At 36.8% G+C, this 19,433-nt stretch overlaps 1 protein-coding gene across 3 annotated transcripts in view; it reads left to right on the top strand.

Annotated features, from left to right (window-relative positions):
- LOC124407064 (GPI inositol-deacylase) overlaps positions 1-19,433 on the top strand; it is an 88,125-nt gene that overhangs the window by 6,311 nt on the left and 62,381 nt on the right. For 2 of the 3 annotated variants that reach the window (XR_006929280.1, XM_046882874.1), the window contains exon 3: positions 16,243-16,353. The exons of the other annotated variant lie outside the window; for it this stretch is intronic. Coding sequence is in view for 1 of the 2 variants with exons in the window: in XM_046882874.1 (XP_046738830.1) it covers positions 16,243-16,353 (111 nt within the window). In the remaining variant the exon portion in view is untranslated. The remainder of the gene's footprint in view (positions 1-16,242; positions 16,354-19,433) is intronic. 3 annotated transcript variants of the gene reach the window in all.

Here is a 19,433-nt window from a genome sequence, read left to right as displayed (position 1 = left end):
GGGCTATTGAAGTCAAAACGACGCTGTATTTGAAGACCAAGCTCGATGTAAAAATCAAGGGCACGCAATTTAAAGTTAGCTAGTTCTTGAGCTTCTACGTTTTTCTCAGATATTAAAAGTTCTACTTTTGCTCCAAAATGTATCTTTTCGATCGGCAAGAAATTACGGGGACCGTTTGGACATATCTGATCCAAAGGGGTGTTATTAATATAAGATTTCAGCATAAAGTTCCCCAGAATAGTCTTCAGCAGTTCAGACACACGCTGGTTGTGAAACTGAATTTTCGGCGCCTCACTCTGAAACTCCAGATTCAGTTTGTTTACAAAATCTAAGATGTATGAAAGAAAGTTGAGGTACAACTTATACACAGGATTTTTCAAACAAGCAAGCACATTATCCGTGCTGTGCAGATTGTTATTGTACGCTGCATTAGTGAAGAACAAAATTAAGGCATCCCAGTTCTCAAGAACTCGATTAACTGCAGCCTGCAAACAAAAAACAAAAATGTTCAATTCAGAAATAGCCAAGCACTATTAAAATTACTTGTATATATTTATATAGACGAAAATGCGGCCAACAATAACGTACCTGGAGGGATAACCATCTCGTTTGGCTTGGTCTGAGCATTTTATTAGGTTTCAACTCAACAAATGTCTGATATTCAGCTAATTCTTCCACTCTTTTACTGCTGTTTGAAAAGTGATTGTATATGCTTCTGACAAAATCCTCTATAGCTCTAGGAAGTTTTAATGCAGCAGCCGAAGCACATAAATGAAAGGAATGGCAAACACATCCCAACACAAGAATGAGTGGTATGATTTCCTTGAATCTGGCCTGAACACCTTTAATATTCCCCATCATTACTGACGCATTATCTGCGGCGAAACCAATCAGTTTATTTATGTCAATCCCCACTTTCTCCAAACACTTCGTAACTTCTTGAAAAATACTCTCTGCAGTAGCAGTTTCAATCCTGATCAATCCTAAGAAATGATCGACAACCAGTTTTTGATCTTCGTCAAAAAACCGTATCACGATAGCCAGTGACTTTGCAGTATTCACGTCAGTGGTCTCATCAATTATAAGAGAATAAACATTATCTTTTAATTGTTGGCGTATTTCCTCAAAAGCCTCTGGAGCTAAGCAATCTTTTGTTATCGCTGTGGCTTTGGTCCTGGCGCGTGTTATTTGCTTGGCAATTTCCGAGTCAGGACAGATATTCCGTATCAATGATGGTAGGTGTTCCGCGATTAAAAATGGTAGATTATGTTCGTGTAAAAACATAACCATTTTCAATTCACCCTCTTTCGCCTGTCAGTTGAGCTGCTTTTGTTTGTTGTTTCTGTCGATGATTGTGTTGATTTTCGGGGTTCTTGCACTCTTTTCTAAGTTTGTCAAGTGCGATTTTGTGAGAGCATGACGCTGTATATGAGAATAGCCACCTTCGAATCGTTTATTACAAAATTGGCATTTCGGCTTTCGACTGATGGGGGACCGACATAACCAAGATCCGAATTTACCAATCCATTCGTCGTTAAATTTTTGTCTGTAGATTTTTGTGTCTTCGTCTTTTCTTTTGTTTCTTTACGGGATGATTCTGCGTCGGATTGATCCATGGGTGAATCAGATTCTGCATTACTGTTTTCAATCATTTTTCACTTCTAATTTATCTCACAACACAAGCAACACAAACACAGGATGTCGATCAGTTGGTAAGGTTAGTCCCCGTATTCATTTCGTAACGCAAATAGTGGGAATCCCGCGAAAGCCAATATGCAGTCCATAGTCTAAGTTGTAACGAGTTCAGCCAATCAGATGCCCGTTTGTAGACGGATCGACGAAATACGGAAAAACTGAACCGGAAGTACGGAACGCAGACGAATTCCACGAATTCCTAGTAAATCAAGTTTGCATAGCATAGGGAAATGGAAAAAAGTACTAGATTCCATGTCGTCGTACTAACGTACTAGAGGAAAGCGTAAAGTACTGGATCTAGTACAAATGTACTAACCCTGGCAACGCTGGGTGGGGGTACCGCGTCCCGCCCGCAGCTCTCTCGAGCGGCTGCATTAGTAACTTCAATAACTTCCTTGAAAATGGTCCTAGATAGTTGTTTTTCTTTCAATTTTGCTTATTTTTTTCTCGCGAAAACGATAGTATTCCCCCAATAAGTATTGTGTTTCCTCGACTTGAATACGGACATGCATATAAATAATTTTTCTATGAATGGGGAAGGGTATAATAGTGTAATTATATTTTTTGAAAAAAAAAATCAATTATGAATTAAAAAACTAATTGAGATATTTTTTCGTTTCAATTACAAATTAAAAAAAGTAATTGATATTTCTCTCCGATTTAATTACAAATTAAAAAAGTAATTGACACTTTTTGTCGAATCAATTACATATTATAATAGAAGATAATTGACACTTTTTTTCGATTAAATTATAAAGTCAAAAAGCAATTGACATTTTTTCGATTCATTTACTAATTAAAAAAGTAATTGACATTTTGTTCGATTCAATTATACATTAAAAAAGTAACTAACTTTATCAAGTTTCATTTCTTACACTTTTCGTTATCCTTTTTCGCTTAGGGTGTTTTCTGAAACTGGAAATCGGTCGTCAATTATTTTTCAGCTCAGTCGGGCGCTGACACATGCGCGTTTTTATGGAAATCGTTTAGAACTCAAATTTCGCGGATCTAAGAATCATTATTCATACTTTCCTTCGCCATTTTCCGCCTGAGATGTTTCCCGAAACTCGGAAAGGGTCGACAATCGTTTTCTAGCTTCATTATGCGCTCATACACATGTGATTTTACGGAATCCGTTCAGAAGTCTTCTCGGTCCTCAAAGTCACTTTCTTCACGCTTATAACATCATTAAGACTGATGACTATTTCAAACTTCGAATAATCCTACAGTTCTTCTACATTATTTTCGTTTTCTTGTACACACGTATTCTCAAGGAATTCGTCGAGATCCCAAGCTCTGAGCTTCTAAAAATGAATTCCTCATACATGTCTCACATTTATTAAATTTTTACCCTTCATAAAAATCATAAATGGACGTTGATTCATCTCGTGCAATTCTGAGTATTGAAACTAGATACGAAAAAGTTTTCGAAATTACAAGCCCATGTTAGTTCTCCGATCCGCGATCGATCCAAACTTCAACCAGCTACAAAAAAGTGTGAGATACTTTTTTAATGTGTAATTAATTCGAAAAAAGATGCCAATTACAATTGTAATTTGAAATTGATTTTTTCAATTACGAAATACGATTATAATTTGTAAATCATTAATTTTAACTTCATAGACCTCTAACATGTTTTCAAAATAATATTTTACACATAGAGATAGGAAAGGTGTTACGTGCAGACGATGATCTGAAGGATCTCGTCCACCGTAATCTTAAAAAAAGGAATATATAATATATAATCTATTTCCGAGCGGTTAGAAATAGATTACTTTGGGCTTCGCTCGCATAAAGTGTAAACACACCTGCTGTGATGAACGCGCACTATTCTATGTGACAGGAATTCAGTGGTATGGGCTTAGACAAATGAATGAGAATTCGGGATTGCCCGTTAATAGTTTATAATTTGGAAAAATGAAGAAACGAACGAAATCAATTAGACAAATACAAATATAAAAGAGAGGTTTAGAATAACCAAGCTAATCGGTCAATGAATTATCAAGAACAAAAGAATTGAGTACTAAGTTACAGTTTTGAAAGAGGTGAGTCAGGGAGTGGGCCACCTTGGGTAACGCGAGGGTGACTCTTGAAATCCTGAGTCTCCAAATTAGTCAAAACTTGATGGAAGGCCCCTCCAGTTAACTGGTTCTAGCAATGGGGTGCACCGTTCGGTTACCGCAAGGCTGGGATCTCGTTGAACCCACACTCCCCAAATTGGACTGACTCGATGGTGTTGATCGATCCAGAATTACGATTCGGTTTTGTCGGCGGTGGGGTGTTTTTTTTGTCGAGGCGCCATCGCGCCCGTGACAATGCACTCCCTGACCGACCTATAGTCAGCACGAGGAAGCGGCCGTCGCGTCGCAGGAATGCGCCAGGCCAGCAGCTCGACGTTTGGCGCGTGTCGCGTGTTTTGAATGCCGTTTGTAACAGAGGTTATCCGTAAATTCAAATTTCTGAACAAACAGAGGATGGACGTTCAAAACTTTTATTACCAACACGTCACTGGTAAACAATTATTTAAACCCATAGAAACTGAAAACCGTAGATAGAAAAGTCTATTTCAATGCATTAAAAATAGCAATGCAAAATTTGACAACCTTAACAACCAGAACGTTGAAGTTGATGTGAATGGTTGAATTTGTAGTACCACTGATATCGAGTTGACTCCACCTGTTGGACACTTTTAACGATGGGTCCTAAACATGGTATAACTTTTGTACCAAGCAAAATTCCGATAGACGATATGATTTGTGGCACTGAATCTGGTTTGAAACGTCCTGATAAAAATACAAAAGATATTGTACGTAGCAAAGTAACTAATGAAATTTTAGCACATAAAAATAACTCATAATTAAATATAGACCAGAAAATATCCGAACATGAATTTAAGGCTTCAAAAAACTTTTTAGACAACATCCGGAAATAACGGCTACTAAAACTGACAAGGGGAATAAAACAGATGAATATCAAAACAAAGTTTCCATAATGTTAGATGATAACAACACCTACAAAGTACTAACAAAGGCTCCTACAAAATCTTTTGAAAGTCTGTAGCTGAAATAATAGATAAAAATTTGAAAATTTTGAAACCCCGAAAAATGTACTTCCTTCTGAAGATACATGAAGTAGGCATACTGCATAGACCGATCGTATCAAATATCGGTGGGCCCACTTACAAATTAGCAAAATTCTGTGCCTTAGCCATGATTTTGGGTAAATCAGAATTTCATATTAAAGATTCTTGGCCGTTTGCGGAGTTTATCTACAACAAGCGGGTTCCAGACAATCACGTTTTAGTATCTCTAGATGTATCGTCACTTTTCATTAACGTACCACTGAACGCAGCCTTAGGTTGCATAAATGATAAATGGTATGATATCAAACGGAATTCTTCTTTACCAAAAAATGAATTCTCGAAAGTGAGGTTATGTCTCGATTCAGCCTTTTTCATATTTAACAACAAGTTTTACCAGCAAATTGAAGGAGTTCTTATGGGTTAACATAGCTAATTTAGTTATGGAAAAATGAGAAAAACAGTCATTTATACTTTAGATTATTCCTGCCCATCTTGTAAACGGTATGTTGATGATATTATAAATACTGTACAAGCCTCAAATATAGATAACTTGGTTAAAAAATTTATAGTCCAGGAACTTTAGACAAAAAATGGGCTAATCTTCGGAAAAAGTCCAACCAAGCTGAAAATTGGTATACACTTACCTTTCAGCTCTCCGAATAAGGTGTAAAAAGTCCCCTGAATTCGGTTGTACGCATAACTTGTGACAGCCCAAAAACGGTGAAAAACATGACCTTTTTTAGGTTTTTTGCGAATATCTCTGTTCCTGTCGGTCTTACGGTTATAAAGTATACTTATAAAAAATAAAGAGCGGAAAATTTCCTACAACAAAGGTCGAATAGAGTTTATTGATAGAATTAGTAGTTTTCACGTAATCTGGTATTTAAACTGCAATATAAATTTTGTATGGGTATCTAATTGCACGTAATAATCGAAATCGAGGTTTCCGTGCCGTATCTTCTCGTTTTGATATTTTTATAGACATTCGGGTATAAATAATAGTAAGTTTAATAATAGTATATAAAAATAGTACTATAAATAATAGTACAGTTGTCTTAGTCTAACATTATATAGATGTTAAGGTTTACCGTATAAAAATGGTATATTCAATTGTGCAATATTAACGTTCCTGTTTATGATCTTCTTATTCTAACACTGAAAAGATGTAAAAGAGTACCTCAAAAAATAAAGCTTGTCAGGTTAGGTATAATCTAATATTTTTCTTGGTGAATATTTAGGAATAGATAACTAAAAAAAATGAAGGTTGTTTATGTAACTAATTTCTGACAGCTTATTCTCTTTCAGTTTCTTCCTTTTCTCTCTCGAATTGTTCTTAATTTTCCCACGAGACTAGTGGGAAATTCCGAGATTGCTCAGAATCATCAATAAAATCGGTTTCTGGGTCTTCCATATCGTCCGCTGAACTGTTACAGATTCGTCATCTGCGAGTGTTTTGTCACATATAGCGCACAACTGTTCCATAATGAGTCATTACACTGAAAAAAAAAAATTTGTTGAATTTATAAATATTTACTTGAATACGCATGACTAAATATTTTTGGACTTTTTTGGAAAATGTTGTTATTCCAACAGTACGTGTATCATTCCAACAAAATATACCGTTGAGATTTCAAAAATTTAGTCAATATCGACAAATATTTAGTTGTGCGTATTCAACTATATATTTATAAATTCAACAAATTTTTTTTTTCAGTGTAATGACTCATTATGGAACAGTTGTGCGGTATATGTGACAAAACACTCGCAGATGACGAATCTGTAACAGTTGAGCGGACGATATGGAAGACCTAGAAACCGATTTTATTGATGATTGTGAGCGATCTCGGAATTTCCCACCAGTCTCGTGGGAAAATTAAGAACAATTCGAGAGAGAAGAGGAGGAAACTGAAAGAGAATAAGCTATCAGAAATTAGTTACATAAACAACCTTCATTTTTTTTTTATTTATCTATTCCTAAATATTCACTAAGAAAAATATTAGATTATACCTAACCTGACAAGCTTTATTTTTTGAGGTACTCTTTTACATCTTTTTAGTGTTAGAATAAGAAGATCATAAACAGGAACGTTAATATTGCACAATTGAATATACCATTTTTATACGGTAAACCTCAACATCTATATAATGTTAGAATAAGACAAATGTACTATTATTTATAGTACTATTTTTATACACTATTATTAAACATACTATTATTTATACCCGAATGTCTATAAAAATATCAAAATGAGAAGATACGGCACGGAAACCTCGATTTCGATTATTACATGCAATTAAATACCCATACAAAATTTATATTGCAGTTTAAATACCAGATTACGTGAAAACTACTAATTCTATCAATAAACTCTATTCGACCTTTTTTGTAGGAAATTTTCCGCTCTTTATTTTTTATAAGTATACTTTATAATCGTAAGACCGACAGGAACGGAGATATTCGCAAAAAACCGAAAAAAGGTAATTTTTTTCACCGTTTTTGGGCTGTCACAAGTTATGCGTACAACCGAATTCAGGGGACTTTTTACACCTTATTTGGAGAGCTGAAAGGTAAGTGTATACCAATTTTTAGTTTGGTTGGACTTTTTCCGAAGTGAAATGCTGAAGTTCCTGGACTATTAATAGATTCCACTCAAATTTACAATTCACGTTCGGAACAGAAGTAAACAACTCACTCAGTTTCTTTGACATATTAGTCACAAGAAAAAACAATTCAATGATCACCGATTGGTACAGAAAACCAATATGGTCAGTCGGTATTTGTATTTTTTATCACGTCACCCTTTCATTTACAAAAAAAGTGTTATAACAGGATTAATTGACAGGCTCTCAAACTTTGAAATCCATCACTCAGAAAGAGAAATCTAGATTTACTTCTAGATACTTTAAGAAAAATTGGATACCCATCTCAACGTAGTAAACACTTGCAATCAATTAGAGTAGAAAAGTTATATAACTCCAAAAAGTTTGAAAAATCACAAATAAATAGTTTACCCAATTTCAACTCTTATACTGTAATACCATACCTATGTAAAAGGATTTTCCGAAAAATTCCAAAAAATTATGAACAAACAAGGGGTTCAGTTAGTATACAAAAACCTCAACATCACCTCGATTATTTACTAAACTAAAGGACAAGATTTCAATAAAAGACGTCTCAAATATGGTATACCAGATTGTTTGTATGAATTGTGATGAATGCTATATTGGACCAACATCCCAACACCTACATAAACGAATTTACTCTCGTAAATACGATTGCAAGTGCAAAGATTTTGAAATATCTGCTCTGGTAAACCATAATCTTACTCTTGGATATACATTCGATTTTGAAAATGTAAAAATGGTCGTTTCTAAAACTAATTTTATTGTTGGGATAGTCTATGAATTATATTCAAATTATATTTTTGGCGCCATCTGCCCTCTTTGGTACAAGATACGCCAGTCAGGCCCACGCGGTGTAAGCGAGAGGATAATCTCCCAAGATAAAAGTAAAAATTCGATCTCCTATGACCAGAACTGTATTCATTTAGTACCAGGTTGTCCATAAATATCCTGAACAACACTTACCACAGATCGATACAAGAAATAAGAAGCATTAAAAAAACATAATGCAGTCGACAAAAGATTGAATAGTCGAAGTAATTTATACCCTCCATCATTCTAAATAAGGAATATTATATGCAGAATATTTGGTAACCTTCTTTTAAAATTTCGTGCCGTTACATTTCGATCGTATGTACGACCATCGATTATCCAACTAAATCGTCACTTCCCTGCTCAGCCTTCAACAAACAACACCTCAAGCGCGCAAAAACGTTATTTTTGTCAGTTTTAACGCAGATAATATCTCTAGAAATCTATTCACAGCTCTGTTTTTATTCATTATCCAACTTGTTCATATTTTTATCGTGTTCGAAGAAATTCTTCACAATATACGTATATTTCGACCATGTGGGTGATTATAACCTCTCAATCACTTTCGGTCCTTGTTTCGATATATTTAATCATGTTAACCTTGATGATAGATAAAGAAAATTTATTAAATCTTAATTTGTGTTTTAACATTTTCCTCCATATGTTTATAATTCTTAAAAAATTCCTTCACATTGTACGTAATTTTGGTCATGTGGCTGATCATAACTTCTTACTCACTACCGGTCCCTACTTCAATCAGAAATGTTTATAAATTTAATTATGTTAACCTCGTTCTTATAGATAGATTGTGAAAATTGTTAAATCAAACATTTGATTTATTGCGGCTACAGTAACGTTAAGTTCCCTTCTCAATTAATGGAAGAAAAAAATGGCATTATGTACAATTTCCTTCGCAGGCTCTGGTGAAGGTCGACCTTTTGCATTGACCGAAACGTTAGCCAAGTTTAATAAACAATTGTGAGCGTCCATACACACGAAACTTCTCAATTAATGGAAGAAAAAAATGGCATTATGTACAATTTCCTTCGCAGGCTCTGATGAAGGTCGACCTTTTGCATTGACCGAAACGTTAGCCAAGTTTAATAAACAATTGTGAGTGTCCATACACACGAAACTTATTTTTTTCTCATCACATCCACGGTCAAGATTGCGGCCAGTTCTACGTTACTCCTCTCGGAGTGCACCAAGAGGGCCGCGTAAAGTAGCGGGAGTTCTTCTTTTGGGTGTTCGGAAGCTTGCTCATCGATTCTATGCACTCATGCTTACTATGGACGGGGTCGATGGGGGAACGGATTGGTAGAAATAAATATTCGAATTATCGCGAATCAGTCGGGCTCTAAAACACTTCACGGTCACTTACATGCGGATGATAATTTGTTTTCTTTTTAACAATGTTCACGGGTCCAGGCTGCAATGGGAACAGGACGAGGAACAGGAGGCTATAGACTAACCGTTAGCTAGCCTCCGAACTTCCCGCTGTCACACCTCAGGTTTCAAGGTCACGGAACAAAAAAATTATGATATCAGATTTGAATTTCCAACTACGATTTCAGATTGAAGATTCAAAATCCCTTCGATACCATATTACGTAAAAATATTAAAATTTTTTTTATTTTGAATCAATACAATAGATCCACCATTATAAATTTTTGAATTCTCACCTTGGATTCGTTATTGGTAACCCAAAAAACCTCCGCCTACTAATTTACATCAGATTCCGAATATTTGTAGATTTTTTTCCCACCATATTGAATTTGGCATTTTGGATATTGCAAATCTCACCTCAGATTGGTGATCAGCGACCCCAAATTTCTATGGTACTAATTTTCATTCGAATACGTTCATCCATTTTCAAGATATCATCATTCTTATTTTATTTTCTGTAAATTCATTATTACACCTATACATTGTAACACGGCGATTAGCGCCGCGTTATGTGACCTCCGTCATCCCCGTTAAATAAAAGGTACCAAGGAACACAGTCTGTCGATATGGTCACCTAGGCAATTTTGAGTACTATTACTAACTCTTTTGATTCTGTTTCCCTTTCTCCACCTATCCTGAGTCATTTATCCTGAACACGGAGGTGGAAGACGGAGGGAAAACGACGCAGATACCGGCATCCCGACTCCGAGGTACCTCTTTGAGGATGAGACCTATTCTGGCAGGTGGCTCAACGCCTCGCAGTTAGTATCCGTGCCTCCCCCGCAACTGTTAGATGTCATCTGCGGTGCGAATGATCACCACCAATCTCGAGCGAGCTGGCTCGAATACCGGACGTCTTGCATCCCGTAACTGCAATCGCCATGGTCCGATACACCCAAAATCGGCCAAGCTAACTAACAGAAATATCTCGTGACTAAGGATGTTTGTACCATACCGAAAAACACCAAAGAGCCCGCTACCGGCTTAACACCGTCGGAGCTGTCGTCCACGCATGCGCGAATACTGCGAGTGCTGCGAGGCCTGCCAGAAAACATATTCAAGAGGTGCTGCCATCTAACGTACCTATTGAGAAGTTTTGGAGGACGACGACGCTATGACGACGACGCTGCGCCGAGGAACCCCCGAACTCCCCACTTCTGTATCGTCTTCGCTTGAGTGCAGACGTGTTACTTTCGTACCTTGCTACCTTTTTGTATCTTATATTCCTTTGTTTTAATTCCTCGCCTGTTGCCGTATTTTACCTTTCCGTTTTTGCATACCTGTGAGCCTGTGCTAATTACTAACAACCAGGGCTCTTTTGTTCTTGTGGATGTGGTTCCAGTCTATCTAACGTAAGTGAGCTTTTGTTACTGCTCGAACCCCCGAGACGCTTTGTCTTACCTTGTTTCTTTGTTGACCGTTTAGCTCGTCTAATTCCGTATCTCCGGTTTTTGTGTGGCTTATTATTTCTGTTTAATGACCATTTCGACGAGCCTGCTTAAGATTGTATACCCCTGATTTTGTTCTCGAATTTTATAACTCTGTTAATTTTCTCCCGCATGGCCCCCTCTCTTCGCGTCCGCGTGGCGACGGCGTCATTATCTTGATCTCCTGCTTTGGATTAATTATCTTCTGGCTAGTTTTGGTATATCGTTTTCGCGTGAATAATTATCGTAGCTGATCTCGTTCTCTAATTCCTGTAGCCTGAAATCGCGTACCGAGTAATTGCGCAACGGTTGTAAATTATTGCGTCATAGCGTCGGTCGGCCATCTTTGTAGCATCTCCGTTTCAAATTGATCTCGCGCTAACTTCACGCTGCCGCGTGGCGCTGCTTCGAGATATCGCCGCCGTAGATCGACGCCGTGCTACACTCATGCGCTTCCTCAGTGTACGCGCCACCGTGCGCTCCCCTCCTCTTTAACCGAGTCGCACGAGCGTACAACGTACGCTCAGCTTTAAGATACGACAGACGCCTGCGCGTTATGCTGACTCCTTGTTAGAATACTCTCTAGCCGTCTCTCTATTTTATTAGAATAGTCCAGTCAAATTACGAAATAAATAAACATAAAATACCCTTGTTTGGGGATTATGAAGGATCGATAGGGGGGTGTATTCTGAGCATAAATTCCAATTTGAGGGGTTCTCCGTGAATAAGGATTAGAAAAAAAAGTAAATAAATAATTGAAACTGTTTCACACATTTATTCATGAAAAATAGATCATACAATTCGTAAAATTAAGCACCCGAGGTGGATGGAAGTGGATGGAAACAGTTTCAATTATTTATTTACTTCTTTTTCTAATCCTTATTCACATTATTATCCCATTGAATGGAATAAAAAATACCCAAATTGAAGAAGTACAATATTTAAATGATATTTGCATAATTACAATATTTAATATTTAAATGAAGTACAATTTTTAAATAGTTTAATCGATTCACCTTTCGATACAGGTAAGTTGGCTAATAAATGATCATGGAATACTTTAATATTTCTTTCAAGTACTGAATACCCACTGATTTCGATGATATTGCGACATTGGCGCGGATTTCGCTCGGTAAAGTAAGGTATAACTCCGAAGATATTGGTATTAGAAAAAAAAAGTTACAGGAAAAAGTTGTTCATAATTAAAGGATCTACAACTTTGATAATCGGTAAAATTTCATAAAATTGAACGGTTGGGGAGAAAATGGCGAAAAATGAAAAATAGGGAGAAAAAAAAGTAAAATTTTTGCCTTTCGGAAGTAATAAATTGAAAAGCATTGATGATAAAAAAAAAGTTTCAGATAAAAAAGTTAGTTAATTTAATTTAGAAGAGAAAAGATCTCTACATTTTTTTGCCTAACACTAACCGTTCTCGAGATATCGAATTAAACGCGTTTTCATCGGAATGACGTTGAGCTGACCTTCGGAGAACCCCTCAAATTGGAATTTATGCTCAGAATACACCCCCCTATCGATCCTTCATAATCCCCAAACTAGGGTATTTTATGTTTATTCAACCCATTTTCAACCGTAATTTTACTGGACTAGAATACCTTAACTAATGTTGTATAATTTTACTTTGCCTACTCCACTCTACTACTGTCATTTGTTACCGTTTGTGAAGTAATTATTAGACTGTTTGTCAGATTCTATCGTAGTTCCCGACTGATTAAATACCTCTAGTCTCGCGACAGCTGACTTTTGTATCCCATCTCTAACTCAGTTGCATTGTATTGAGCCTTTTGCTGTCAGCTGTCACGTCTTTATTATTTCGTACTTTAATTTGTTAAGTTTCTTTAACGTTAATTCCGGAAATTACCTGTAGTCCGCTTTTCTATTATAACTTACTCGGTTAATTAATGTCTTGCTATTACGCTTGTTATTACCAGTACCTTTAGTTTAGCCACTTGCTTGTAACTAATACTTGGAATCGTGTCCTTTTGTTTTCTTATTGTGTTCTCATTATCGAGTATCTGTATTATAATCTACGTTATTATTTTTCGGTTTGTATCGAGTCCTTTAAACTATCCTTGTTGGTTAACACTGCTTGTAGAAGGCTGTGTACGATTTAGGTGGTTTTGAGACTTGTTTCTTTCTCCCTTCTGATAAATTAATTTTAGTTCACCTCTAATTTGGCAATTCAAAAAAAAATGTGTCTAACGTTCTCTATCTGGCCACTCCCCTCCGCCGAATACTGAGCTGCTGAGTTCCCTTCTTCCTTCGCATCTTCTCCTAGTCTCTTCTTTTAGGTTATGGTGGTACTTCGTACCTGCCCAACTAAAATTCCTTTTTTTTTTTTAACTTTCTTGGATTTTTAATTTTTCGAGTGATTACAGTAACTTCCTTTTTTCTCCGATATAATAGAAACAGGAAGTCAAAAAAAGAGAGTCAACGCACGGCGCGTCCCGCAGACAATTTTTATATACTATATGGATATGAGAATAAAATATAAGAATTCGTATATGTATAAAATTTAAAAATCAATATAAGAATTAGTATAGCAAAATTGATATGAGAATGAAATATAGGAATATGAGATTTTAAAAAGATCGTAATCCCTGAAAACTATACACACAAACATTATGTAATATCGTAAATACATAAAACTTATTATGAAACTCAGTTATAATTTTACAATTATTATTACGCCCTGTATCCTTTAATTTGACAAGAAACATTCGTAAAGTAATCTTCTACGGACACGGGTAGATGAAAAAGAAAAAAGAAAAGAAAAACACCGGGTCTTGAACATGGGGCGCAAAAGTATGAAGCCGGCACGCTAGTCGCTGCACCACCGCTTTGGTTGAACATAATGCACGCTAAAAGGCACGTAAGGAACGTCGAAAACTTTGATCGTCATTTTCTCGGAAACGGTTGACTGTCTACGGATAAGCCGAGACACGTGTCCGCTTATTTTGACCCCTCTTCCACGATACGAAGTTTCCAGGAAATCGGGTTAGTCCAGTCCTGGTGTTCTCCTCGTTAGTCCGATCACCGACAACAGAACATATGACATAAACAGACGGTTTATATTAGCATTCCGATTGTTAGGAATTGGCCTAAGAGAAATGCATCATGGATTTACCAAATGCAGCGTATATCAGTCGTACTACGATACTGTCATGCGTCGGGTCGTGTAGGTCAGTGGATGGTGTTTCTGGACCTCAGCCTCACCTCGGAGTCGGAGTCAAATAGATGGAATTTGTAACAATGATTCCGGTCCCTCGGTCTCGTTGAATTTAGAATTTGTGTTGTGCCGAAAGTTATTGTTCAAAATGTTCAAATGTTTCACTGGCGATTGATTAATATAAGATGATTGAATTACATACTACTTTATTGGAAAAGGTTATCAACTAGAATTCATAATGAAGTTAATTATTATAACAATCACCTAATATTACCTGATTCTTATGAATCAAGGCCAAACTTGATTTGCTTTAAGGAAAATGGAATATCATAAAAATGTCTATTCGCGAAAATATGAGAATCAGTAAAGAACAGAAAAGATTTGAAGTTAAGAGACAGTAAGTCCTTTGCAGTTAACAGAGTAAACTGAATACTCAATTTTAATCAATTAGCGAGAGACTTCAGGTCGGTCACAATTAAGATTTTCCAGACACTACTATTGCTCGGAAGGGCTAACTCGGGTTGAAGCCCACGCACCTCGCGGCTTGACCGACGAAAGACATAGCTTTCTGGGGCCTGACGGTCTAAGAGCCCTCGGTTGCAACTAAGTTGTAGAGTAATTAGCTAATGAGGCGCGAGGGTGATCCCCCGGATGCCCGAATCCACATGGTCAGTGGTACTCCGACTGCTTCGACGGTGTTCCGACGATTCTCAATCTAGTCATTAAAATAATGACGAAAGATATGTTAATGTAATTTTCACGGTCTAAGAGCCCTCGGTTGCAACTAAGTTGTAGAGTAATTAGCTAATGAGGCGCGAGGGTGATCCCCCGGATGCCCGAATCCACATGGTCAGTGGTACTCCGACTGCTTCGACGGTGTTCCGACGATTTTCAATCTAGTCATTAAAATAATGACGAAAGATATGTTAATGTAATTTTCACACATACATCCATACTGTACATGAATTACTTTATTATAATTTAGTGCTTTCAATGTAAGCGGCTTGTCCTAATTATTGGTGGAAAATACTTCTTAACAAAAGAGATTTTTAGGTTAAGCTAATTGGTACTAGCTCAACGTTTCTTCGCGCAGTTCTTGGTACCAGTCAATCCGATACAAAGTTAAAACTAATACAAGGGACTATACGTGACTTTTTCTAGGTGGGGTGGAAATATCCGTGAAATAAATATGAGCTTCAGCGTTATTTAATACGCTGTTTATTACGCTAAAATTGTGAGAAATCATCAAGTACTGTTGAGTGGACCAAACGTCTGCCATTTGGTTACAATTTAGTTTTTAAAAAGAATTTGAAAAAGGTTCGCCAAGGCGTTACGTCCGGGCATAACAGCATCAACGGCACAAGTTGGCACAATTTAGCACAACTCAGCACAATTTTGATAATTATTATCTTCAAAAAATACTGGGCCAACTTTACACCCTGATTTAAATACCTTGAAAAAAAAAATATAGAATATTATTACGCAAAAGATCTCAACTTGGATGTAAAATCGTGTGTTCAAATTTTTTGTGTAGGAGGTTTAACATCATCTACAAGTTGACGGTACGAATGTACAATTGACAACCAGGTTGCGGGTTTTTTTCAAGGACCGTGTGGAGAGCATAAATTTTACTATGGAAAGCTTAGCCTGTACGTTGTATTGATTGTAGAAATACGGAAACATGGTTTGAATAAAAGTAGATTTAGCTTCGCATTGAACTGATAGAAAACAATACCACGTATAATATTTGCGAATACGTATTATTATACCTGTCGGTGTGGAATGATTCGTTGAATAATTTTTTTGTGAGTCTGTAATTGTTACGGGCAATGGTTAACGACAAGGAGTCCTATTCATATCTTCGAACTTTCCTAATACTCTTATCAAAGTATAATTTTCAGCCAAATTTCCAAATTCATGAGGTAAAGAGTATCATGCTATATGTTATTTCTGATTATTTATGTTCACAGTGAGATCCTTGGCATCGATTAGTTTGAGGAAAAGTCTTAAGGACCGGACTCCCTTCCATTTTGACTTTTTCACGGTTGATCTGCAAGGAGAATATTCTGCATTATATGGTGGTAAGTAGGCCAATATCTTACTTTCTTTGTGTTGTTTCAGTATATGTCAATTCAATGAAGGACAACTAGTCAAACCACTTTTTAAAATATCACAATTATAATATTATAAGTGAGTAGTTCATAGTTCATAGTACACACTAGTAAAGCAGATTCCGACCCGCCTCATTTGAGCGGGACAAAAATAAGGTTGACTCAGCGGCCTCTTAACGAATCGCAGCGGCACATTGCACAGCTATAGGGGGTGTGTTATTCAATAGTCAGAACTTTGACCATGTGTGTAACCAGGATCTGCTTGGGGGGGGGGGGGGGGGGGGGGCAGGTATATAAAATACTTATTTGAAAATGGTTTTATTCGAATTTTGAAATCATTAAAACTACCAATTGCGATGCTATTCCAACCAACCTAAATCTTATCTCCGCACTAGCTTACTAGGCTTCTGGCGAAATCTTGGAAAAATTTCTTGTTCGCTTCCAGAACCCTCTTTTGATGCACGCTCATCGTACAGATTCTGACAAGCTGGCTACCTGTCACTGTTGACCGTAACGAAGTTTTTCATCCTGCGCAAGGTGCTGATAGATCTCTCGATAGTGGACATTGTGCAGGACTGTGCAAGTGAGATGTGTAGCACCTATTTTATGGCTGGGTAGAACAATTGCAGATCTCTCACTAGTGCAGTCACTTCTATTTCCGTCAGTTTGGTCTGTGACATTTTTTTCTTCATCGTTTGTACCAAAGTTCAGTTTCACCGCGGAAACCATTTAAATTTTAGTAACCACAAAAACTTGGGAGTTCTTTCTTAAAAAAACTTTATACGTCATGTTAAGCATTACCTGAGGATGAAACCTAGGCAATGAGTATGCGGGTCAGTTCTCCTCCGGAATACTCTGTTCCAGAGACATTATTAACGAATACGGAATGATTAGTGATCTTTTCCAAAACTCGCTAGGAGTCTGTGCTGGAGTATTTGCATGATGGTTTTGCCGATTTGTGATTCACGACATTCTGAACTTTGTTCCAAGGTGCTCAGCCTCTACTATAAACCTTTGGCTTTCGACATCGGCATTCTCACGGTTTCTTCTCAAGATGTCTGTGATTCTAGTTATATAATTTGCACATTGAAATCAGACAATATTTTTTTGACTACAGATTTTACTGCCGGTTGCAAAAGTGCCGAACATTTTGCTATCAGCCAAACACCAACACTGAATTCTCAATATGTGGCAACGCAATGCATTTGAAAGACGAGTCATGACGATTTGTACATAATGTTTATTGAATATCCCGATACTTTCATATTTTCGAGACCAAGTAGCTTCGCTGCGAATTGGTATATTTGGTATACATTTTTGACAAAGGGCCGGTTATTATCGAAAAAATTTTATTATTTCATTTATTGTGGGAACCGTGTTTCGTATCACTGTTATTTGGTTGAAGTCACAATTAAATTCAATTTGTGACTAGCATATTGACAGCAGCCTAGTATACAGTAATACCTCGACCTACGCGAATCCGAAGTTGTGTGATTTTTAAACCTTCTCTCGTGGATTTTTCTTTTGTTTGAGCGCCGTGCTCCCGTCGATAGATTCACACCATTAGGCGCTAACAATTGATGAGCTCAAAGAAATGTGTGAGCAAGAGCAAGACTTTGAAGAACCTGATTCTTCAGACCCAGTTCGATTAGAAGATCTAATGATAGTGGGAAACTTGGCAAAATGCCTTAGTTCAATTGGAAAAGGGTTACAAAATTTGGACAACATGGATTTCAACAAAGAGCGCATTTCTGCTGCAAAACGAGGAATATGAATATCATTAGCGTGCTACGAGAAAATTTTGCGTGAGAAGAAAAAATCTTTGATCCGTCGGATGATTTTTTGAAATTTTATGAAGCCTACGTCAAAATAACTTCGATTTAAGTTTTTGCAATTCATCGTAATATTTGTTGTATTATTTAGGATTTTATTACACGTTTTCTCTCTAAATTATTGTTTTCTTCAGTCTCCGGTCCAAATTAAACATAATATGTATGTATTTATATGCAAAATTCTATTCCGTATTGACCTTGCAGAATGTTTGTGATACTGAACGGTTTTCGGTTCGGTCATATACACCTTAGAAATGGTGGTGGGGATATGCAAGTGATTATTAGAACAAAGCGAATCAGGTAGAGGATTACAGTTTTCCGGTAATAAAATACTTTCGGCCATATATTGGTTGCGATGCAATCTGAAATTGCACTTCTTTGCATATAAAGCGGTCGACGAGGTCAATGTGAATATCTGAGTTGCGGCTGAATGCATATAAACGACTAACCATAAATACAAATGACTGAAATACATTATAAATTGGAAGCGATAACAATGACCATGTACACGAACGACTTATTAATAACCTATTTTAAAGTATACGTTGCGACCCGTCAATCGATGCTCGCCTACTGGGGATCGTGTCAGCAGCAAGGATGAGAACAAATGAGGCTTACGATACGTCACAAAATTAAGGAATTGTTAAATCGGTGAATCAGGCTGCAGAGTAATAATTCTCCGAAATAAACAGAAGGAAAATTTGTTGGGCGCCAGGTACGCTGTACCACGATAATCTGAAAGATAATAGGGAAAAAGGGAAAAGGGAACTCGGTAGCTCAGTATTTGGCGGAGGGGAGTGGCCGAATAGTGAACGGACAACACACTTTTCTATTATAAAAATTGCCCAAAGGTAATGGTAACGAAATGTTAGTTTATTAATAAAAGACGGAAGTATGTTTCAAAAGTCTACCTAAATCGTACACAGTCCTCGGTGAAGGATGGTAACAAATAACGGGTAATTCCACAAACTCGATACAAGAAACGGAAATAATAACGATAACTAAAATTGAAAGACAATCTTCGATAAGTGAGATACAAGATAGCTTAACGGAATAAGGTACGGAATAAACGAAACGTGACAGCTGTTAACGAAAGACTCGATATAATCCAAAGGAGTCGAAAACGGGATATACAGCGTCAGCTGTCACAAGACTAGAACTCGTCTAATTACAAAATAATGGTAACAAAAATCTTAACGTTAAATTATAACCGGTAAC

This window comes from Diprion similis, chromosome 6, assembly GCF_021155765.1.
Source record: "Diprion similis isolate iyDipSimi1 chromosome 6, iyDipSimi1.1, whole genome shotgun sequence".
In the NCBI taxonomy this organism is placed as follows: domain Eukaryota; kingdom Metazoa; phylum Arthropoda; class Insecta; order Hymenoptera; family Diprionidae; genus Diprion; species Diprion similis.
Note: the sequence above shows the minus strand (reverse complement) of the source record. Positions and strands in the feature narration are given on the sequence as shown.